This window comes from Oncorhynchus kisutch, linkage group LG19 (assembly GCF_002021735.2).
Source record: "Oncorhynchus kisutch isolate 150728-3 linkage group LG19, Okis_V2, whole genome shotgun sequence".
Lineage (NCBI taxonomy): Eukaryota > Metazoa > Chordata > Actinopteri > Salmoniformes > Salmonidae > Oncorhynchus > Oncorhynchus kisutch.
The window spans coordinates 1,059,427-1,083,713 of NC_034192.2; the positions used below are offsets into that span (position 1 = coordinate 1,059,427).

Consider the following 24,287-nt stretch of genomic DNA (forward strand, 5'->3'; position numbering starts at 1 on the left):
ATAGCAGGAGACAGGCCACAATAGGCCTACAACAATACTCATTGGTTGTTTGATTCACTGATTCTACAGAAAGCTGAAGCTTAAATTGTGAAATTTGCTGGGCGAAACTAGTACCCAAATCACCAGCCTAATGTGGAAGTCCCCTTTTCAGTGTACATCTGTCTGATTATATATGAAAGCCGAAAGGTTACTCAAGGGGTATGTTGGTGTATGTTAATAGCACTGTAAAAGAAAACCACAGAGTATGAAGCTGAACCTATTAATGTATGTGTAATCACTCTCTTTGACGCACACAGAAAATAGCCTAAAGCAAAATGTGTCTCAGAACTGTGGGAAAGAATGCATTGTGCAACAACTCCTAACTTCCCAGAGCTACTTATTGAGTGGATTGTCAAACAACTAGTCTATGGTGGTTATATCCTTAACTGCTATGTCATTTTATTTCTTGGTGGAATGGGAATAGGCTAAATATAAAATATGTAGAGCACTTGTCTTATCACACAGGCAAGTAGTCCATCTAAGTCCAATCAGACTTCGGTAGCATTTTCTGCCATCTTGCGTGAGTTATCTGTGAAAGAGACTACAATTAAATTATTTGCAGGCCTATGTATCAACAATTGGAAATTCCCATCGATTTGATGATGTCATTACACACATGCTTTGAAGCAAGAGAGCGCTGCGATGCATCGTGACATTCCCGTGTGATATCAAGAGGAGAGTAACGTATTTACCTCGACTGTTTTAAAGAAAACTTGAGGAATATCTAAAGCCTGTGTCGTCATAACAAGGAAAGTCTGTCTTCCACGCCAACCTTGGATCGGGAGTTAAACTACTCTGCACAAGTTGAAGTTTAAAATCGGCAGGCATATTGTAAGTAGCGTTTATTTTGGTAGTCTACTTTCCCACCACGCGGTTAATGTGTGGTTGCGTTTCCGGTTATGTTTTGGAAAATACATGGAAAAGAGTAGAAACAAAATACATGTAATTAATATTATTTATATTTATGAAGGTGACGCTGCGGTTGTCCAACCCAAGACTACGTCCATTTCACTGGAGAAGCTATGATGACAGACGTCTTGAAGATGTTTTTTATTGGGACAGCGTTCACTGTCCTCGCCGCGCTGATGGGAATGGTGGATTCATTTGGTGGTCTCATGTATGTCCAAGACAGCAGTACTGACATACGGATGTCTTCAACCCATTCGAGAGGTTCAGGGAGTACCAAACGCATTGGACCATGATGAGGACGTCATGTGGAGTGGAATTAACACGAACAGGCTTGGTTTATGTTATGTTTTCGTGTGTCAATTACTGCTTGCACTGTACAATGTGTACACTGAGTTTTACAATAACATTATTGAGTCTTTTATCATGGTTCCTTTCAGTTCCACTAGTTGGTGTCCCACTCCCACTGGGCAAAAACTGGTTGAATCAGTGCTGTTTCCACGTTATTTAAATCCCCGAAAAATCTATGTGATTACGTTGAATGAGTGGAAAACGGATTGGATTTGCAAAAAGTCATCAACGTAAGGGCACTCTGTCTCTTTTTTAACCTGAATCCAATGACATGGTGATATTTTTTGTTGAATTGTGCCATTCAGAACTAGACGTGTAACTGACGTCTGTGCGCAGTGGGGTTTGATTTATACAGGTCACACGGGTTTGATGAGTTTAAATTGTTTTTCACATTTGAAGAACACCCTAGCTGATGTTTATAGTAGGCTATTACTAAAGTAATAGGTCATATTGACAGCTATTATTATGTATTTCTATCCACTATATACTATACTAATACTTACTTGGTAGGACAGCAGGTAGAGCGTTGGGGCAGTAACTGAAAGATCGCAGGTTTGAATCCCCGAGCTGACTAGGGGGGAAAATCTGTCTGTGCCCTTGAGCAAGTTACTTAATTTAGCAAACGCTAAATCGCTCTGGATGGGAGCGTCTGTTAAATGACAAAAATGTACTAATCTGTATTTGCCTATATCGTGTAGGCTATTTGTTGGATATTGAAGATCACATCATGTGTAAAAGAAAAAGGGCTACATTATGCACTAATTGACTCTTCATCATGCACTGTAATATTGTGTCATAAACAAAGTTGTAAAGAATAAACACTTTTATAGGCTATTGTCAATAAAATGAATAGACACTATTGCTTGTCTTTTGACCACTCCCCTTTTTTTTGCATGAATGAATGAGGATGCAGGAGAAACCAAGCCGGATGCCATATACTTACAAAGCTTTGCATTCAAATATACAGTAACACGAGTAACCTGCTTCATTGATCAGACAGCATAAAATAGGGTATAGTATAGGCTACAGGTGTTTTCCATCACAGATCACACAGGAAACAGAATAAAGTAAATTAACTGAAAATGCTAAATGAAGAGAACATGACACAGTAGATGTCTAACTATTCTCAATGTTCTATGTATCAGTTTCATATTGACCAACTTCTGTAATGATGTAGGCATTTACATCATTCAGAATCACTATAGTCTTCAGGTTGGCCTTTTTAGCCACTGGGGCTATTAGACAATGCTACTGTTGACTGAAATGCAATGCTTTTACGCCAGGCTATTAGCCACTGGGACCCCCCTGATAATCAGAACACAACTCCAGTGTTGTACATGGCCGGATGAACCAAGTCTCAGGCCTTGTGATGGAACATTTTAAAGGCCCACTACTGGCATCGGAGAGAACATTTAGCAGTTTTCTAGCTAATTTCCTGCAGTTCTATGCATTTTATCATGGGGCAGAGAGATTGTTTGTTTGTCCAACTTTAAAGCTAATATCCTGCAATTCTACACACATTGTACAGTTTTTCCCGAGTAGCACAGCGGTCTAAGGCATTGCATTTCAGTGCTTAAGGCGTCACTACAGACACCCTGGATCGAATCCAGGCTGTATCACAACCGGCTGTGATTGGGAGTCCCATAGGGCGGCGCACAATTAGCCCAGCGCCGTCCGGATTTGGCCTGTATAGGCCGTCATTGTGAATAAGACTTTGTTCTTATCTGACTTGCCAACTTAAATAAAGGTTCAATAAAAAAGAAAAAATAATAATTGCAGTGCATTCATGTAAACAAATAAATAATTGATAATTGGTACTGTGGATACCAATATCCCTGTGAGCCTCCCATGCCCATGTTGCCCAGGGTTAACCTTTTACTCAGTGGGTTAAATCAGGGTCACAGAGTGTTTCTTGGCAGTCTTAAACAAATCTACTTTGAAACCAAAGTATATACCTCACACACATGGTTATGGGCTTTAAAAAAGGAGATACCTGTACAATGTCAGATATAGAGTTGAAATCTATTGAATTTTGAGTTTGCAACCCAATATTACAATATTTCACTACATACATCACAGAAGACTGAAATATAACAAAACCAGTTGTTAAAAAAAAACTAGGTTTATTTATGAAAAATATTAATAACATTGCACCCATGAGGCCAGTAGTCATTTGACTGCAGGACAGGGCTACCAACCTGAATTGTAGATGAATAATATTAGGCCTACATGTATTGTCCCCTCTGAACTTAATCCACAGATCCCTTGGCCAAAATGTGTTTCATCTGTTGTTATTAGTAACATTCTTAAAATAATTACATGTATATATATATATATATACATTACCGTTCAAAAGTTTGGGGTCACTTAGAAATGTCCTTGTTTTTGAAAGAAAAGCACTTGTTTTGTCCATTAAAATAACATAAAATTGATCTGAAATACAGTGTAGACATTGTTAATGTTGTAAATGACTATTGTAGCTGGAAACGGCAGATTTTTTTAATGGAATATCTACATAGGTGTACAGATAGATGCCCATTATCAGCAACCATCACTCCTGTGTTCCAATGACACATTGTGTTAGCTAATCCAAGTTTATAATTTTAAAAGCCTAATTGATAATTAGAAACCCCTTTTTAAATTATGTTAGCACAGCTGAAAACTGTTGTTCTGATTAAAGAAGCAATAAAACTGGCCTTCTTTAGACTTTCTTCTGAAACTCGTCAGCCTATTCTTATTCTGAGAAATGAAGGCTATTCCATGAGAGAAATTGCCAAGAAACGGAAGATCTCGTACAACGCTGTGTACTACTCCCTTCACGGAACAGCGCAAACTGGCACTAACCAGAATAGAAAGAGGAGTGGGAGGCCCCGGTGCCCAACTGAGCAAGAGGACAAGTACATTAGTATGTCTAGTTTGAGAAACAGATGCCTCACAAGTCCTCAACTGGCAGCTTCATTAAATAGTACCCGCAAAACCAGCCTCAACGTCAACAGTGAAGAGGTGACTCCGGGATGCTGGTCTTCTAGGCAGAGTTACAAAGAAAAAGCCATGTCTCAGACTGGCCAATAAAAATAAAAGATTAAGATGGAAAAAAGAACACAGAACCTGGACAGAGGAAGATTGGAAAAAAGTGTTATGGACAGACAAATCCAGGTTTGAGGTGTTCGGATCACAAAGAAGAACATTCGTGAGATGCAGAAAAAATGAAAAGATGCTGGAGGAGTGCTTGACTCCATCTGTCAAGCATGGTGGAGGCAATGTGATGGTCTGGGGGTGCTTTGGTCGTAGTAAAGTGGGAGATTTGTACAGGGTAAAAGGGATCTTGAAGAAGGAAGGTTATCACTCAATTTTGCAACGCCATGCCATACCCTGTGGACGGTGCGTAATTGGAGCCAATTTCATCCTACAACAGGACAATGACCCAAAGCACAGCTCCAAACTATGCAAGAACTATTTAGGGAAGAAGCAGTCATCTGGTATTCTGTCTATAATGGAGTGGCCAGCACAGTCACCGGATCTCAACCCTATTGAGCTGTTGTGGGAGCAGCTTGACTGTATGGTACGTAAGAAGTGTCCATCAAGCCAACTCGAATGCCAAAGGTCTGCAAGGTTGTAATTTCTGCAAATGGAGGATTCTTTGACGAAAGCAAAGTTTGAAGGACACAATTATTATTTCAATTTAAATCATTATTTATTAACCTTGTCAACGTCTTGACTATATTTCCTATTCATTTTGCAACTCATTTCATATATGTTTTCATGGAAAACAAGGACATTTCTAAGTGACTTTTGAACGGTAGTGTATATACAGTGGGGCAAAAAAGTATTTAGTCAGCCACCAATTGTGCAAGTTCTCCCACTTAAAAAGATGAGAGAGGCCTGTAATTTTCACCATAAGTACACTTCAACTATGACAGACAAAATGAGAAGAAAAAAAACAGGAAATCATATTGTAGGATTTTGAATTAATTTATTTGCAAATTATGGTGGAAAATAAGTATTTATAGTATTTTGAGATTTGGCCAGTGGTCCCCGGACCCCACATCGAGAAATCTTGCCCTATAACACCTTCCTGGTTGCATCAACTGGGACTCAATGTTCAATCCGATATGATCTTTCTTGCCTGTCTAATGATGGTCTCCTCAAAAATGTTATTAAGCGCTGAGGGACTTATTGAATGTAAATGTTACTAAGTCTCCTCTCTTTCTCTAGCAAAGTCAACTCATCAGAAACAACAGGTCTACATGAATTTGTAAAAAAAAGATCACAAAAGGAATTGGTACGAGTGGCTACAGTGTTCTCTTATAGGCCAACTGCGTCATCTCGCGGTGTTGGAACAGTTGTTTCACTGTCTGCCGGACAAGGGAGAAGCGCATAAATAGTTGCTGATGACATTACATCTATTAGGTAGGTTGCTTAGTTCTATGTAGTAATACTTTGCAGACTACTGTAGATATGTTGCTATGGTGGGAGATACTTTTCTCACACTTGTAATACATAAATGACTTGTTATGCTACAGGGAATTTAGCCTATAGCTACTATAGCGTTAACATTGAGTCATAGGCTGCTATAGGCTTAGCTTACTATTAGTATTTGCAAAGGCTGATGTGAAGGAGGTTTTGTAGCCTATATATGTATGGACATCACTTGGATGCGGCATGGGGGCGAACAACCGTTGATATATCCACTGGCAGCAGAATTTAGGTAAATGACTCGTCAAACATGTGTCTCTCCGCCCCCATCCATTCAAGTGCGACACTTGTCATTTGTCACCTGAAGCGACAGGCAGTGCTAGTCTGTAATACCCGACCCGAACTGTGGGATTTAGGCTTTTACCGTTATTTAGCCCACCACATCAAAATGACTTGGAGACTTTTGGTCCTCGGGGGGGCATGCTTGCTTCTTCTGGGTGTGAGGGGTCAGTGCAAAGAGCAACGAAACCGGAGAACGGTGTCTTTCCATCAGACTCAGCAAGATGGGGACCAACGCCAAGTCCTCTCACGGCCAGAAAGGGATACCACAGCTTCTCCAAGACCCACTTTCACCGCTTGTAAACTCCCTCTCACACCATTAGAACACCGGGTGTTGGATCAAAATACACACGAGGTGAGAGCATTAATCAGTGCTGTTTATGACTTACTTTATCAATTACTATAGCATCAACACCACAGTTTTACTTTTGCAATTGCATACATGAATGCAAATGTATCATAATATGTTATCATGATGATTAATGCTTGCATTATTAATGATGTTGTGTAGGGGCTACTTGGGGTTTTTGAGGGTAGGGCTACTTGGGGTTTTTGAGGGTAGGGCTACTTGGGTGTCACAAGGTTCATCAGCTCTGAAGGTGTGATGTTATGGGTGTATGTGAGGAAAAGTTGAGTCTCACTCACTTGCTCTCTTTCTCAATTCAATTTGCTTTACTGGCATGACGTGACAATGTGCCAAAGCTTTCTTTGGAGATTTACAATATTTACATAATTAATAATAATCGATATTGTCAACTGTACAACAGTAACAAAAATAACCACAAGGGTTAGAATAACCATGCATTGAATAATAACAATAAGCATAGAGGACATGTGCAGGTTGGTTGGTCTGTCAGACACTGTCCCTCATGTTATCTCTCTCTCTCTCTCTCTCTCTCTCTCTCTCTCTCTCTCTCTCTCTCTCTCCTCTCTCTCTCTCTCTCTCTCTCTCTCTCTCTCTGTCTCTCTCTCTCTCTCTCTCTCTCTCTCTCTCTCTCTCTCTCTCTCTCTCTGTCTCTCTCTCTGTCTCTCTCTCTCTCTGTCTCTCTCTCTGTCTCTCTCTCTCTCTCTCTCTCTCTCTCTCTCTCTCTCTCTCTCTCTCTCTCTCTCCCCCTCTCTCTGTCTCTCTTTCATTCTCTCTGTCTCTCTGTCTCTCTCTCTCTCTCTCTCTCTCTCTCTCTCTCTCTCTCTCTCTCTCTCTCTCTCTCTCTCTCTCTCTCCCTCTCTCTCTCTTTCATTCTCTCTGTCTCTCTCTCTCTCTCTTTTTCACTCTCTCTCTCTCTCTCTCTCTCTCTCTTTCACTCTCTGTCTCTATCTCTCTCTCTTTCACTCTCTCTCTTTCTCTCTCTCTCTCCCTTCAGACAGGGTTTCATGGTGATGATGGCTCCAGTTTTACTGTCACATGGGTTGGAGACGGGACAGGGGTACGTATCGTCGTCACTTAATGGATGATGGATGTAGCATCATTGTCATCATCACTCATTGGGTGCATCTGAAAGGGGTGCAGCTCAGTACGCTGGAGTAGCTTCCTCCCCTCGTTTCCTCTCTTTCACCTGCGGTAACCAGAAAGTGAGGCAACGTGATCATTTGCTTTCACCTGTCCAGTTCTCTCACATCGATGCAGATGAAGGAAGGGAAAGGGGACGAGGAGAGAGGAAACCTTTTAAGCCTTTGACAACAGTTTTTTAATTTGGTTGATTGAGTGATTGGTTAATTTATTGATTTGATGATTGAGTGATTGATTGAGTGAGTGACTGAGTGAGTGATTGAGTGATTGCTTGTAGTGACGGGTGGATAAATGGGAATTGCTAACTGCATAAACTGGTAATAGTACAGTCATGGTGAAGTTCAGCCAAGTGTTCATTTGTGTCCCACCAGGTAATCTTGGTGTTGTCTACAATCAGTGCTCCTCTAGATTCCTTCTTCGAGGGCGGTTCTTCACGATTGTACCGCAGGTTAGTGGATGGTGGCAATATGTCTGTCTGTCTGTTTGTGTCTCTAGATGAACCGAGCCAGTGTTCTGACATTTTGGCTCGTTATACTCCCCTCTTAGTGCAGACTATGGCAAATCTTTCCATGATATTTCTCATCTCATCAATAACACCTTCATAAGGAAGGAATTTGGACTTCTGGCTGGACCAGGGAACTCTCAACAGGTAAGCTGCCTGATCACAAGTGTACATGCAGGAAAGCATTCTGGCTGATGACAGTCTGTGTGTGTGTGTCTGCATGTCTGTGTGTATGTGTGCGTGTTTGTGACTGTCTGGCGTGCATGTGCAGACATGTCAGCCGTCTTGGTTCTTGCTGTCCAATCAGCTTGAGCCACCACAGCTCAGTTTCAACACACTCCTCCACATGCCACTGTGGTCACGCTGCTCAGAACACTGGTGTGAAGACTAGACAGTGAGAACAACAAAACCACCAAACCCATTGCACCTAAACAACCACAACAGGGTGGTATCCATTAGGGCACAACGTAGCAAAACAATTTGCAACGGAAAATGTTCAGAAACAAAAGCAAGCGTTTCTTATTGGACAAATTCAGGTCTGTTGCAGTTTGTTTTTTGTCTGTTTGGCATCTAATGAATACACCCCAGGATGAGGCCTCATAGTTATATGTTGGGGGAGGTGATTTACATGAAGACAATAGAGAAGACAAGGGGAGGAAGCCAGTTTAGACTATTGAGATGCACGATGCATGGTGCTTGTTCTGATTGACAGGTGATTCTGACTGCAGACACACCGGTTTTGGACAACACCGGTGGCGTCATCTTTACCTCAACTGACGCCGGAGTGTCGTTTAAGTCTGTCCAGCTGCCTTTTCACCCGGCCCAGCCAATCACCTTCCACTTCTTGAATCCCGAGTACTTAGTGGTCATCAGCATAGATGTGAGTAAATAAACAAACATGCTCTTTATCTCTTTGTGATCACACTCACCTCACACATATGGACACATGATCACACACGGCACATACACACACAAATACACACACATACAGTACATACATACATACAGTACATACATACATACATACAGTACATACATACATACATACAGTACATACATACATACAGTACATACATACATACAGTACATACATACATACAGTACATAAAGGTGCCACTTGTAAAAATCACTGGTAGAAAAAATTACAATAGTTAACCTAATTTCAGTTTATGTGACAAAACAAGCAAGTATAGTATAGAGAATCATCTAAACCGCTGTGAAATATATTTTCCATAACCAAAAATATCGTATTTTCAGCTATTTGAAGCTGGTGTACAAAACCAAAAGTAAAAGATGCGAGACCTAAACTTAATAACAGAAGGCATAGTAATAGCACAGATAAAACAGATCTACCACTTCTTAGACTTGCTTTCAATGAGAATTACAGATCTATAACTCACATTTCTATGGGAATTTGGTCGGGTTGCCCAAAAAGTTACATATTCCAGCATTAAATACACATTCTCCTATGCTTTTCTCACTTGCAGGGTGGCCTGTGGCTTTCTCTGGACTTTGGGACTGTGTGGAAAAAGGTTCACGAAGGAACACAATATTTCACGTGGTGAGAACAAACGGGGCATACACACACACACACACACACACTTAGTCATGCATTGATATCAATCAATGGGAGCCTAAGTGAAAATGACTTAAGTGTAAGTTATAGGATTTGCCCCTATGTAATAAAAAAGCAACAACATGTAATAAATATGATTATTAACTGGGTCTCTCTCTCTCTCTCTCTCTCTCTCTCTCTCTCTCTCTCTCTCTCTCTCTCTCTCCTTATTTTGCCAGGGGCTCCGGCATCACTCTCTTCTTCAGCTTCAGTCCCAAAGGAACAGGTGAGAGCAGGGTCGTATTCATTAGTACACACCTTAGCAACAAGTTTGTTTTCTTCTGTTTGGGCGCTGGTCTAGTAATGTGTTGTGTTGTTAGTGGAGGCAGACAGAAGAGGAGAGCTGTTCCTAAAGAGGACAGAAGACCTGGGGAAGACATTCACCACCGTGGCACACAGCATCTTCTCCTTCGGCTATGTAGGAGGCTTCCTCTTCACCTCAGTCATAGAGACACTGGTGAGACACACACACCGATGCAACCAAACACACACACAAACACACACACACACGCAAGCAAGTGTACACACACACACACACACACACACACACACACACACACACACACACACACACACACACACACACACACACACATACACACACACACACACACACACACACACACACATGCAAGCAAGCGTACACATACATGCACACACACACACACACACACACACACACACACACACACACACACACACACACACACACACACACACACACACACACACACACACACACACACACGGGTACCAACATATAAGCTGACATATACTGTACAATCATTTACACTCTGTGTTATTCTATGTTATTTCCACTCACTCTGCCTTTCATTGGTCCAGTCAGTCAACAGTCCTACACCACATTGTGGTTCTTGCTTGGTTAGATCTGTTGTGACTAAGTGATTCTCTCCCAGGGAGCCTTGGCTAGATCTGTGTTGTGACCAAGTGATTCTCTCCCAGGGAGCCTTGGTTAGATTTGTGTTGTGACTAAGTGATTCTCTCCTAGGGAGCCCCACGTGTCATCTATGTGTCCTCAGACCAAGGGGACCAATTCAACAAGGCCCAGCTCCCCTCCGCCTCCACTGAGCAGGTAGGACAGGCTCTTGTCTGTCTGTCTGTCTGTCTGTCCATTATGTCCCTCTGTACCCCACTATGTCCCCTCAGTCCTCACTTCATTCTATTGTCCCCTGTCTATGGCTATTATGGTAACCGTATTACCACCACACCTGAATTCGGAGTTGTGTCCCCCTATGTGTCTGTCTTCATTCACTTGTATCCTACTTCTTAGCTGAAATGCCTGTGAGAAGGACCCGATCGATCACATGACGGGCATTGGATATTAAAAATGTAGATATCTGAGAGAGCCATGTGAGTGAGAGGTGCTTCGGAGCACGGCAGCTGGGAGAAGGGAATTATAATTATTATATTCAGCCAAAGGGCACAGCGGCCACTTTGGCCACAAAGGCATGGATTTTTTAGGGGGCATTACGGCCACACAAAGGAGGTTGCCGCCGGGAAATTTGAGGCCTGGTTAGTAAACTATCAAGTGCTTGTCAAATTGTGAATGAGAGACTGATGAAGTGTGTGTAGCTTGAACAATAAACAAATAAGAGCTCGTGCCTTTCATGCAACTATTTTTCAAATCAATATTAGAGTCGCATCATACAGCCTTAGAATGTATAGAAATCTGAACATTATAGCCCAATGTTTGTGTCACAACTAAAGTTGCATTAAATAACTCTAAATGAAGCATATAGGAGGACCAGTTTCTTTGTTAACCTCTCAACACAGAATACCCGCATGTGCGCGCTTCCTTTGAAATCGTTTGGAGAAAAGATCCTTTCTATTTCATGAATCTATGTTTGATTGTATTCTTCATACTATAAAATAATACAATTAATAATGTTCATTAACCGTGAGACTGGCAGTTATTTGCTTGACAATATTCGTCTGACAATATGTCATGACCGCCACAATCCTACCCTTGTCCATCTCTCCTGTTCCTCTGTACTGTTGTCTTCCTGTCCCTGTCTTCTCCTGTCTCTCTGTTCCCCTGTCCCTCTGTCTCTGTCCCTCTATCTGTCCCCCTGCCATAAATTCATTTTAAAATATCTCAAAATTCCAGATCAGGGTGGCAGCATTTCGATGAGTACACGGTAAAGAATCTGTCACAACAATTGACAAGACATAGTACAGATTAAAAACCACATTGTGACAAAGTAACTACAAGATATAGTAACTGTCACCAAGAGTCTGGTCTAGAAGCTCTTGAAAGGGGAAGTAGGGGTTTGAAAGACTTTTGCTCATATCAGGAGGGGACCGTTTGGCAACTTTCCATTACAACACATAACGTAACGACAGATGCACACACCTGGTCTTGCCACAGACAAAGACACACACACATACCATCCCCTGCTCTCCTCTCTCTCCCTCAACTCCCTCCCAAACTGTATCTTGCTGACGAGACAGAAACAAAGATATTCTCTCACGATGATTAAAGGCTTAGAAATGGGAGAACACACACACACACACACACACACACACACACACACACACACACACACACACACACACACACACACAGCTAATTGGGGGAGGCATTACAATAATGCAAACGGTTCCACACATGTCTTAATGATTCATTTTCTCACCTGTATACATGTGTGTGTTTCCAGTTCTACTCGGTTCTGGATGGGGATGAGGACATGATCTTCATGCATGTGGACAATCCAGGAGGTACTGTAAGGGAAAGGAGTGAACTTCATCACAACTCACTCAAACACACACATCTTAGACACACTCTGTCACACGCACACACTCTAGTCTCTGTTTCTATCTCACTTTCTCTCCCCCTCTCTCTTTCACACATTCTAACTCACACACTCACACATGCTTGTCAAGTACAGACAAAGGACATATGAGCCACATGGATCCGTCTTTAGATCAAACATTAAAGTTTACTCATGTATTTTGCTCAGCAGCGATCGTGTCTGAAACTGTACATCTATCTCATCTAGATCTATGGCTGTCTCAGTTCTACTAACCCTGATATGTCTGTCTCAGTTCTACTAACTCTAACCCTGATGTGTCTGTCTCAGTTCTACTAACCCTGATATGTCTGTCTCAGTTCTACTAACCCTGATATGGCTGTATCAGTTCTACTAACTATAACCCTGATATGGCTGTCTCAGTTCTACTAACCCTGATATGTCTGTCTCAGTCCTACTAACTCTAACCCTGATATGTCTGTCTCAGTTCTACTAACTATAACCCTGATATGTCTGTCTCAGTTATACTAACTCTAACCTTGATATGTCTGTCTCAGTTCTACTAACCCTGATATATCTGTCTCAGTTCTACTAACCCTGATATATCTGTCTCAGTTCTACTAACCCTGATATATCTGTCTCAGTTCTACTAACCCTGATATGTCTGTCTCAGGTCTACTAACCCTGATATGTCTCTCTCAGTTCTACGAACTCTAACCTTGATATGCCTGTCTCATTTATACTAACCCTGATAAGTCTGTCTCAGTCCTACTAACTCTAACCCTGATATGTCTGTCTCAGTTCTACGAACTCTAACCCTGATATGTCTGTCTCAGTTCTACGAACTCTAACCCTGATATGTCTGTCTCAGCCCTACTAACCCTGATATGTCTGTCTCAGTTCTACGAACTCTAACCTTGATATGCCTGTCTCATTTATACTAACCCTGATAAGTCTGTCTCAGTCCTACTAACTCTAACCCTGATATGTCTGTCTCAGTCCTACTAACTCTAACCCTGATATGTCTGTCTCAGTCCTACTAACCCTGATATGTCTGTCTCAGTTATACTAACTCTAACCCTGATATGTCTGTCTCAGTTCTACTCATCCTGATATGTCTGTCTCAGTTCTACTAACTCTAACCCTGATATGTCTGTCTCAGTTCTACTAACTCTAACCCTGATGTGTCTGTCTCAGTTCTACTAACCCTGATATGTCTGTCTCAGTTCTACTAACCCTGATATGGCTGTCTCCGTTCTACTAACTATAACCCTGATATGTCTGTCTCAGTTCTACTAACCCTGATATGTCTGTCTCAGTCCTACTAACCCTGATATGTCTGTCTCAGTCCTACTAACTCTAATCCTGATATGTCTGTCTCAGTCCTACTAACTCTAACCCTGATATGTCTGTCTCAGTCCTAATAACTCGAACTCTGATATGTCTGTCTCAGTCCTAATAACTCAAACTCTGATATGTCTGTCTCAGTCCTACTAACCCTGATATGTCTGTCTCAGTCCTACTAGCTCTAATCCTGATATGTCTGTCTCAGTTCTACTAACCCTGATATGCCTGTCTCAGTCCTACTAACTCTAATCCTGATATGTCTGTCTCAGTTCTACTAACCATGATATATCTGTCTCAGTTCTACTAACCCTGATATGTCTCTCTCAGTTCTACTAACTCTAACCCTGATATGTCTGTCTCAGTCCTACTAACCCTGATATGTCTGTCTCAGTCCTACTAACTCTAACCCTGATATGCCTGTCTCAGTCCTACTAACCCTGATATGTCTGTCTCAGTCCTACTAACTCTAATCCTGATATGTCTGTCTCAGTCCTGCTAACCCTGATATGTCTGTCTCAGTCCTACTAACTCTAATCCTGATTTGTCTGTCTCAGTCCTACTAACTCTAATCCTGATATGTCTGTCTCAGTCCTACTAACTCTATCCGGGATATGTCTCTCTCAGTCCTACTAACTCTAACCCTGATATGTCTGTCTCAGTCCTAATAACTCGAACTCTGATATGTCTGTCTCAGTCCTAATAACTCAAACTCTGATATGTCTGTCTCAGTCCTACTAACCCTGATATGTCTGTCTCAGTCCTACTAACTCTAATCCTGATATGTCTGTCTCAGTTCTACTAACCCTGATATGTCTGTCTCAGTCCTACTAACTCTAATCCTGATTTGTCTGTCTCAGTCCTACTAACTCTAATCCTAATTTGTCTGTCTCAGTCCTACTAACTCTATTCCTGATATGTCTGTCTCAGTTCTACTAACCATGATATGTCTGTCTCAGTCCTACTAACTCTAATCCTGATATGTCTGTCTCAGTCCTACTAACCCTGATATGTCTGTCTCAGTCCTACTAACTCTAACCCTGATATGCCTGTCTCAGTCCTACTAACTCTAACCCTGATATGTCTGTCTCAGTTATACTAACTCTAACCTTGATATGCCTGTCTCAGTTATACTAACCCTGATATGTCTGTCTCACTTCTACTAACCCTGATATGTCTGTCTCAGTCCTGCTAACCCTGATATGTCTGTCTCAGTCCTACTAACTCTAATCCTGATTTGTCTGTCTCAGTCCTACTAACTCTAATCCTGATATGTCTGTCTCAGTCCTACTAACTCTATCCGGGATATGTCTCTCTCAGTCCTACTAACTCTAACCCTGATATGTCTGTCTCAGTTCTACTAACTCTATCCGGGATATGTCTCTCTCAGTTCTACTAACTCTAACCCTGATATGTCTGTCTCAGTCCTACTAACCCTGATATGTCTGTCTCAGTCCTACTAACCCTGATATGTCTGTCTCAGTTCTACTAACTCTAACCCTGATATGTCTGTCTCAGTTATACTAACCCTGATATGTCTGTCTCAGTCCTACTAACTCTAACCCTGATATGTATGTCTCAGTCCTACTAACTCTAATCTTGATCTGTCTGTCTCAGTTCTACTAACCCTGATATGTCTGTCTCAGTCCTACTAACTCTAACCCTGATACGTCTGTCTCAGTTCTACTAACCCCGATATGTCTGTCTCAGTCCTACTAACTCTAAACTCTGATATGTCTGTCTCAGTTCTACTAACTCTAACCCTGATATGTCTGTCTCAGTTATACTAACCCTGATATGTCTGTCTCAGTCCTACTAACTCTAACCCTGATATGTATGTCTCAGTCCTACTAACTCTAATCTTGATCTGTCTGTCTCAGTTCTACTAACCCTGATATGTCTGTCTCAGTCCTACTAACTCTAACCCTGATACGTCTGTCTCAGTTCTACTAACCCCGATATGTCTGTCTCAGTCCTACTAACTCTAAACTCTGATATGTCTGTCTCAGTTCTGCTAACTCTAACCCTGATATGTCTGTCTCAGTTCTACTAACCCTGATATGTCTGTCTCAGTCCTACTAACTCTAATCCTGATCTGTCTGTCTCAGTTCTACTAACCCTGATATGTCTGTCTCAGTCCTACTAACTCTAATCCTGATATGTCTGTCTCAGTCCTACTAACTCTAATCCTGATATGTCTGTCTCAGTTCTACTAGTCCTGACATGTCTCTATCAGTTCTACTAACCCTGATATGTCTGTCTCAGTCCTACTAACTCTAATCCTGATATGTCTGTCTCAGTCCTACTAACTCTAATCCTGATATGTCTGTCTCAGTCCTACTAACTCTAATCCTGATATGTCTGTCTCAGTCCTACTAACTCTAATCCTGATATGTCTGTCTCAGTTCTACTAACCCTGATATGTCTGTCTCAGTCCTACTAACTCTAATCCTGATATGTCTGTATCAGTTCTACTACCCTGCTTGCTGCAATGGAAAAGCTTGAGTTTGTTAGAGAGAAAGAGGAACGACTGGTTTCACAAGTTCTCAGTATTGCTGACAAATCATCCGATCATACAGGCTGTGTGTGTCTGTGTGTGTCTTCTATGTCAGTGCATACAGTAGGTGTCTATGGGTGGAGGGCTGAGGTGTTTGTGCCACTCAGCTGAATGGAGAAGATAAGAAGGAGGGGTTTTATCTGAGTGGGGGAAGGTTAGAGGTAGATAGACACATTGATAGGCTAGAATAACAGCAGACACAGCTCTGGGTATCAGGGTACACACACACACACACACACACACACACACACACACACACACACACACACACACACACACACACACACACACACACACACACACACACACACACACACACACACACACAGCAACACATGGTATAAAGGGATTTTAAGGCCAGAAGGTCATATGCAAACTATTTACCACTAAGTGCTGACGTAAGTTGTTTCTACATCTTTGATGTCAGGAGGGTTCTTGACACCATTTTTTGATGTTTACAGCCCCTCATCACTATGCCGACTCATAGAGGGCTGTGTCAGCACAGTTGGGTTTGTTCCCAAGCCTACAGAAGACACTGTATTTCTTCCATCCGTGTGTGTGTTGTCTCATGGGGTCGGGATAGAGTAATGATAAATGACTATTCCTTCTATATTAAACTGTTTGATTCTATTGACTTTCTATTCTGTTGTACCATACTCTTCTGTCTTCTATCCTCCAGAGGAAAGCTACTTTGGGACGGTGTACACATCAGATGACCGGGGCATCCTGTACTCTAAGTCTCTAGAGCGCCACCTGTTTGGTGGGGAAGGGAAGAGCGACTTCACCAACGTCACCTCCATGAGAGGAGTGTACCTCACCAACATACTGGAGGAGGGTACGCAACTACGCATCAACACAATCTGGGTCGTATTCTTTAGGAACATTAACAGTTTGAAACGGGGAGGGACTCTTATAATCTACACCCGTCACAGCCAGAAGAGGACTGGCCACCCCTCAGAGCCTGCTTCCTCTCTAGGTTTCTTCAAATGGCTCTGGAATTCTAGGGAGTTTTTCCAAGCCACCGTGCTTCTACATCTGCATGGCTTGCTGTTTGGGATTTTAGGCCTGGTTTCTGTTTAAGCACTTAGTGACAACTGCCAATGTTAAAAGGGCTTTGTAAATACATTTGATTGATTGATACCTGAACTTGTCCAATATAAAATGCATGTAGTTTATAGGGGGGGTTTCAACTTGCTGATTAAAGTGTGAATGCAAGTATTTTTTTGTGGCAGAAATATGACAATTACTAATCGAATGACTAATTACTAATCCAAACTAAAACGTTTTTTTCCTGGGTAATGTTTTTGACAGACGGCCGCATTCGGACAGTCATTTCATTTAACCGAGGGGGAGAGTGGACACTCCTCAACAAGCCCCAGAATGTTGAGTGTGGTGAGGATTCAAGAAATGATGTGAGAACTAACTTCATTCCCTCCTCTGACAATTAAGTGTCTCGAGTAGAGTATGTTGATGCTTATTATATGATTGTGAACACTGGATTCTTGTGTGTGTGTGTGTGTGTGTGTGTGTGTGTGTGTGTGTGTGTGTGTGTGTGTGTGTGTGTGTGTGTGTGTGTGTGTGTGTGTGTGTGTGTGTGTGTGTGACAGTGTAACTTGCACATCCACGGTGAATACAGTCGCTACAACGGCATCACTCCCATGCTGCCTCTCTCTGACCCCACTGCCGTTGGCCTTGTCATCGCCCACGGTAACCAAACTGTCAATCATACATATCAAAGACATGTTGCATTGTGAAACTTCTGTATTACCGTAGTGTACAGGATGTTGTGCACTACATTTAGCATTGTAGGGAATCTTGAATAGACTACACAGGAAATTCCCCCCCCCCCCCTAATAATTCGGTCATCACTACAAATAGCTCATCCCATATATAGTGCACTATATATGCCCGGTCCCCATTCGTTCCCTTACCATTTAATGTTTGCAGATCAGTAATGTGAGATCAGTATGGTGAAAGCTTCTCCACTACACTGGTTATCTCTATCCAGGCCCTTCAGGTCAGAAAACATTGGAGGGTTAGGGCTAAACGGAGGGGTAGGAAGACATTTGGGACCAGATGACTGACAGATAGAACATGCTTTCGGACACATCCCCCACCCTCTAGCTGTCCCAGAATGTGTGTGACCTTTCTATGACCTCTGCCCTTTGACCGGTCAGGCAGTGTGGGGGACTCCATCTCGTCAACACGGCCTGACGTGTACGTGTCGGAGGACGGGGGGTACAAGTGGAGGGGTTCCCTGAGGGGGCCCCATCACTACAGCATCCTGGACGCTGGGGGGCTCGTCGTGGCTGTGGAGGCCCACCCCATGGACGGCCAAATCAACACCATCAAGTACTGAACACCACACGCACACACACACACAGTCGGTGGCATGTAGAAAGATTGGGTGTAAAAAATATGCTTTTTATTTGCACCCCCACCCAAGCGACATCCTCTGAGTGTTTTGTGTGTGTGTGTGTGTGTGTGTCTGTGTCTGTGTCTGTGTTTGACTATGGAGTGTGTGTGTGTCTATCCGCTCTTCTCTCCCTATGAAGTTGTGAATGTGTCTATAAGCAGTCCACTATCCGGTAACTCTGTATGTGTGTGTTTTAATCCTGTGTACTACATGCGTGTGTGTGTGTGCTTGCACGTTCACATTCAGATGTTTATACAGGGCTGTATTCATTACGCACCAAACGAAAGAAATCAACCTTAACTTTGTCCAATAGAAAGGCTCGTTTTAGTTTTCCGTTTTGTGACTCTGTGCACTACTGAAAACGACCCTGTATGTCATTGTGCATCAACCCAGGTTCTCCACAGATGAGGGCCAGTGTTGGAAGGTGTACAACTTTACAGAGCAGCCCATCTTCTTCGCTGGCCTGACATCCGAGCCGGGCACCAAGACCATGAACATCAGCGTGTGGGGCTACCGGCCCGAGGAAGACCACCAGCCCATGTGGGTGGTGGTCACCATTGACTTCCAGAGTCTCCTCACCAGAGAGTGTGGGTGAATCTCAATTATATTTTCTTGATTCTTTGTGTCCTGTGACTACTCGTCTCCTTGTCAAAACTCAGTGGAGGAGAATGTCTGAGGGGAGGAACCTTGGATCTTCTACTCCAATGCTTTTTGAGAAGGAGGTGAAGGAGAGTGGTCACGAGGAATCAAGGAAAGATGATTGAGATTCCCCCTGTGAGTCATTTGTTTGTTGTCAAATATAATATCTCCAATGATCATAATCATTAAACCAACAACAGACATTTCACAAGGAATGAAACAGTAGCTAGCTTTCTATTGTGAGAATACCCAAAGAGTGTCGTCAAATATGTGGTTTCCATATGTTTGATGTGTTTGATACCATTCCATTGATTCCATTCCAGCTATTACAATGAGTTTGCCCTCCTATAGATCCTTCCACAAGCCACCTTTGGGTCTGTGGGTCACTAGGAACGGAATTGAACATACTGATATCGATAAATATATACTAAAATTGGCAAGTCTCAATAGTCTCTCTCTATTGGTTAACGTTGGTTTCCTATAGGTGGTAACCAGGACTATGTTCAGTGGTTGGCCCATGCCACAGAGGGCGGGGACTTGGCCACAGAGGGGTGTGTCTTGGGCTACAAGGAGACCTTCAGGAGGCTGAGGAAGCTGTCCGTCTGCAGGAATGGACGGGACTACGTGGTTAGTAGGCAGAAAAGCCCCTGCCCCTGCACCAGAGAGGACTACCTATGGTAAGAAACACTGTCAGGGGTCCAGTCTAAACTGACAAGGCTATTCAGTTATGGTAAAAAAAAAATGCTTTGTTGTGCCCTAATAAATTCAACCCTGGTTTTCATTCTCTCCCTCTAGTCAGGGATACATTCAGATACAGGAAACCAGAAGTTGAAAGTTGTCAATTTAAAGGCACAATCTGTTACTTAATTTATAGTAAAAAAGCATTTTTTTCTCTAATTGTGCCTTTGAGGCAAAGGCAGAGTCAACGCAGACCCAAACATAACATTACCAACAAGGCATATGCTGTGTCTGTGGTTGAAATGGCCTAACATGTCTCTCCTTTCCAACAGTGATTATGGTTACTATCGTCATGAGAACAGCTCAGAGTGTATGAGACAACTGGACACTGCAGACCACGCCCTGGAGGTGTGTCTAAATGGAGAGGAGGAGGAGCTTAGGACATCGGGGTAATTATGACACACACACATTTGTTTTATTATCCTTGTGGGCACCAAACAATTGATTCCCATTGAAAATCCTATTTTTCCTGACACTAATCCTTACTCTAACCCTAACCATAACCCCTAACCTTAACTCCTAACCCTAACTCCTAACCCCTAACCCTAATAGTATCCCTAACCCTAAACTTAACCCCTAAGCCTTTTTAACCTTTTTCCTTGTGGGGACCGGCGAAATGTGGTCCCCACACAGATAGTCAAACCAAACACACACACACAGTTCACCATGTGGTCTCCATGTGTAGGTACCGTAAGGTTCCCAGTGATAAGTGTGAGGGAGGCTTCACTCCCCTGCGCATAAAGGAGACAGTCAACAGGCATTGTGGGAACTCCAGTCAGCCCCCCACTGCCAGCCCATATTCTGAAACCCCGGTGAGTGACCTGTGCATGTGCGTGTGCATCTGCGAGTTCTTGTGTAGGGCCCCTTTGAGTGTGTGTGTGCTTGGGTTATTGCTCACGGTGTGAAAGGTGTGACTTTTATCTGGGCATAATGTAACAGTGTTCTTCATTCTCGGGAGACACACATTGTGAGCTGGGTTTTGTTCCAGCCCAGTACGAACACACCTGATTCAATCAATCAATGGCTTGATAACTGGTTGATGAGTTGAATCAGTTGTGTCAGCGGTGTGCTGGAACAAAAGACTGCACACCCTCTGGGTACTTCCGCATCAGAAAATACAGCCCCACATATTAGATGATGCATTGCGTCACATGATAAAGGTTTATAGCGTTTAGAATATTATGACCAGAAATATGATAATGCTATGTCTGTATTTCAGAGAGAGAAGATGCTGTTGATCGTAGTTTGTGTTGGATCGGGGATTGTCATTCTGGTGGCTGTTGCCGCTGCTGTCTATACTGTAAGGAGAATGGGCTATGGAAATAGGTGAGCCTCGTACACATTTATGCGCACGAGCATGCAAGAACACACACACACAGACACACACAGACACACACTGCTCAGGTACAAGTGCACATTGAAATGCCTGCTTCCGTTCTGGTCCTAAATATTGACATGCCTTGTGGCTCTGCTCCGCCCCCTACAGGGCGCCAACGTATCGCTTCTCTGTCCTGCAGCTTCAGGACGACGACTGCTCCATTGCCGCCGACCCAGAGAGTGTCGCCAGTAGCAACGGAACATCAGTCTTCCCAGTGGATTCAGATGATGTGAGTGTTATTAGCTTTAGCATGGTGGCTAAAGGCACTTAGGATTTATAGGACATTTTGTGTGCATAGCAAAAAGGCTGAATGTGTGTGAACTTGTGCATTTAAGGGCAGCGTTATGGTCATGTTGGCCCGTCAATTGTTTTAAATGAACGATGATCCATTTACAAGACGTAATGTGGAAAATATTGATACCTTCCCTCTGTTGTCCCCCCCGTTTTGTAGGATCTTATTGAATGAACAACATGAGATGAAATATCTTGACGATGATCTCCAGAGCTTGGCCATTTGGATGCATGGCATTCCGCTTGTTGTATTACGTACCTGTTGCATCTCAATGGAAAGATGTCTAGGGTTTGTAAAGAACAAATTGCAGATGTCATGTAGATGGTATGCAGATGTCCCAAGGTATTTATTGAGCGAAGAACACTTCTCACTGGACACACACTGGTTGAACCAACGTAGAATAGACGTTGAATTTAGTTTATTTCAAGTTTCACTGCTCTGTTTTGAAGTATTTCATGAATTAACAGTTTGTCTCTGTCTGATGATATTATTTATGTGTGGAACACTTTCTTCAACTTGCACAATTTTGTATGGCGCTTGCAACGCAATTGATAGTGGGTTGGATTCTCGATTTGGATAAAAGCGTCTGCTAAATGGCCTATATTTATTATCATTATTACCACTGTTCACTAGTCTGTATTTTGATGAGGCCCTGAATAATGTGCATTCCTAATAAATCAATACAGTAATGTTAGAATAGCGATGTAATGGAAATAAAGTGCCTGATTACCTCAATTATTGTGTATTTACTCTGCAGGAACAATCAACTGTTATCTGCTATTCACTGTAAATGTATTCCTCATGTCTCTACTCCTTTATCTTTAACTCTGCATTATTGGAAAAGGCCCTGTGAGTCTACACCTGTTGTTTATGAAGCATGTGACAAATAACACATGATTGATTTGACATGTAGAGTGGATCCACAGCAAGTAGAGATTACTATCAACTTGTTTTGTATTTGAATAGATTATCTTCTGTTAGTCAGCACCTCACCTAAAGTGTCTATGTTCTTTAATTATTTTACTTCCTAGGTGGATTTTTTTGTTGCCTTATTGCTTACCTATACAATGTGCTACATGGGCTAGGGCTCCACCCGATGGGTTCTATACAATGTGCTACATGGGCTAGGGCTCCACCCGATGGGTTCTATACAATGTGCTACATGGGCTAGGGCTCCACCCGATGGGTTCTATACAATGTGCTACATGGGCTAGGGCTCCACCCGATGGGTTCTATACAATGTGCTACATGGGCTAGGGCTCCACCTGATGGGTTCTATACAATGTGCTACATGGGCTAGGGCTCCACCCGATGGGTTCTATACAATGTGCTACATGGGCTAGGGCTCCACCCGATGGGTTCTATACAATGTGCTACATGGGCTAGGGCTCCACCTGATGGGTTCTATACAATGTGCTACATGGGCTAGGGCTCCACCCGATGGGTTCTATACAATGTGCTACATGGGCTAGGGCTCCACCCGATGGGTTCTATACAATGTGCTACATGGGCTAGGGCTCCACCCGATGGGTTCTACTTGTTCTTTCTGGACAGGATCACCCACAAATGAAATCCCTGTTTGAATTCTTTAAAAGTGCATCATTCCTTCCTCGTTGATTAGAAATCATTGGAAAGGTAAAAGCCACGTGATGGTGCCCTTGCATTTACTTGTCCAATCTTGTAATAATGATCAATGATTCCCGGGTGCAGGAGGAAGGAGGCACTTTTCATTCAACTACTCTCCCCACACAAGAGGGCGCTGTGTAGCATATCCTCTCCCGAAGGGTCTTTTGCCAAGTCTTGTGTCTATGCTTTGCCCCTCCTTTAGAGCTGATGTGACTTCAAGTGTGTGTCATGAACAACAGCACTAGCAACAAAAGTGAAAATGCCTGTTTGCCTTCAAAATAAAAGTCCCCCATTGAAACTGATGCCAAAGGATGAAAATAGTGGAATTATGCCACAATTGGACTAGATAATGGTAAACAAGTTTGCTTTATAATGTTGGTATAAACATTTAACAAAAGACAATTTAACACAAAACATAAAATTCAGTTGAAATCGCACTGTGGATGTATATAGACTTCAGAATTGCATTCGAGGCATACTTAAATTGCAATGTACAGCCTTACCCATGGATCTTGGGTCCATGAAATGGGGTATCAGCCTACTCAGTGACACCTACAGATTACATTGCTTAAAAAGTTTACACAAATACTAGCGTCTTAGCTCTTATTACAGAACTTTAAATTTCGGAGATCCCCTCACTATTCAGCCAATTGTATGTATTGGACATTTATATTGCAATGTACAGCCTTACCTATGGATCTTGGGTCCATGAAATTGGGTATCAGCCTATTCAGTGACACCAACCGATTACAATTTACACAAATATTAGCTTTGTTGCTCTAATTGCGGGACTTTAACAGGAGTATTTTTCTCTGCTCATGCAGGAGTAAGAAAGGTCTAGTTAACAAATT

The 24,287-nt window shown here is 42.5% G+C and overlaps 1 protein-coding gene and 1 long non-coding RNA gene across 3 annotated transcripts; both read left to right on the forward strand.

Moving 5' to 3' along the window:
* Positions 1–328: 328 nt before the first annotated feature.
* Positions 329–2,164, forward strand: LOC109910245 (uncharacterized). Its single transcript, XR_002257850.2, has 2 exons — positions 329–870; positions 1,010–2,164. It is a non-coding gene; the product is annotated as an uncharacterized LOC109910245 (long non-coding RNA).
* A 3,518-nt stretch (positions 2,165–5,682) lies between these two features.
* LOC109864509 (sortilin-like) lies at positions 5,683–22,545 on the forward strand. Of its 2 annotated transcripts, XM_031797903.1 has the most exons (21): positions 5,683–6,406; positions 7,413–7,475; positions 7,930–8,006; positions 8,105–8,207; positions 8,773–8,940; positions 9,548–9,621; positions 9,855–9,901; positions 9,996–10,132; positions 10,685–10,768; positions 12,354–12,414; positions 17,027–17,182; positions 17,659–17,759; positions 17,955–18,054; positions 18,525–18,699; positions 19,157–19,350; positions 19,887–20,079; positions 20,413–20,529; positions 20,826–20,952; positions 21,360–21,466; positions 21,627–21,747; positions 21,970–22,545. In XM_031797903.1, exons 1-21 carry the CDS (start codon positions 6,023–6,025, stop codon positions 21,982–21,984), a joined length of 2,604 nt encoding a protein of 867 aa, XP_031653763.1. In that variant the 5' UTR covers positions 5,683–6,022; the 3' UTR covers positions 21,985–22,545. The 2 variants fall into 2 exon arrangements, with proteins under 2 accessions (XP_031653763.1, XP_031653764.1); XM_031797904.1 differs by lacking the exons at positions 5,683–6,406; positions 7,413–7,475; positions 7,930–8,006 and having other exon boundaries at positions 8,103–8,207; positions 8,789–8,940; positions 9,548–9,592.
* Positions 22,546–24,287: the final 1,742 nt, after the last annotated feature.

Bases quoted from the DNA above. Each gene is read 5' to 3' on its own strand.
- LOC109864509 (XM_031797903.1), top strand. From the start codon at position 6,023: ATGTGTCTCTCCGCCCCCATCCATTCAAGTGCGACACTTGTCATTTGT. The intron at 8,007-8,104 runs GTTAGTGGATGG...CTCCCCTCTTAG, and splicing joins TCTTCACGATTGTACCGCAG to TGCAGACTATGGCAAATCTT. The intron at 8,941-9,547 runs GTGAGTAAATAA...TCTCACTTGCAG, and splicing joins TAGTGGTCATCAGCATAGAT to GGTGGCCTGTGGCTTTCTCT.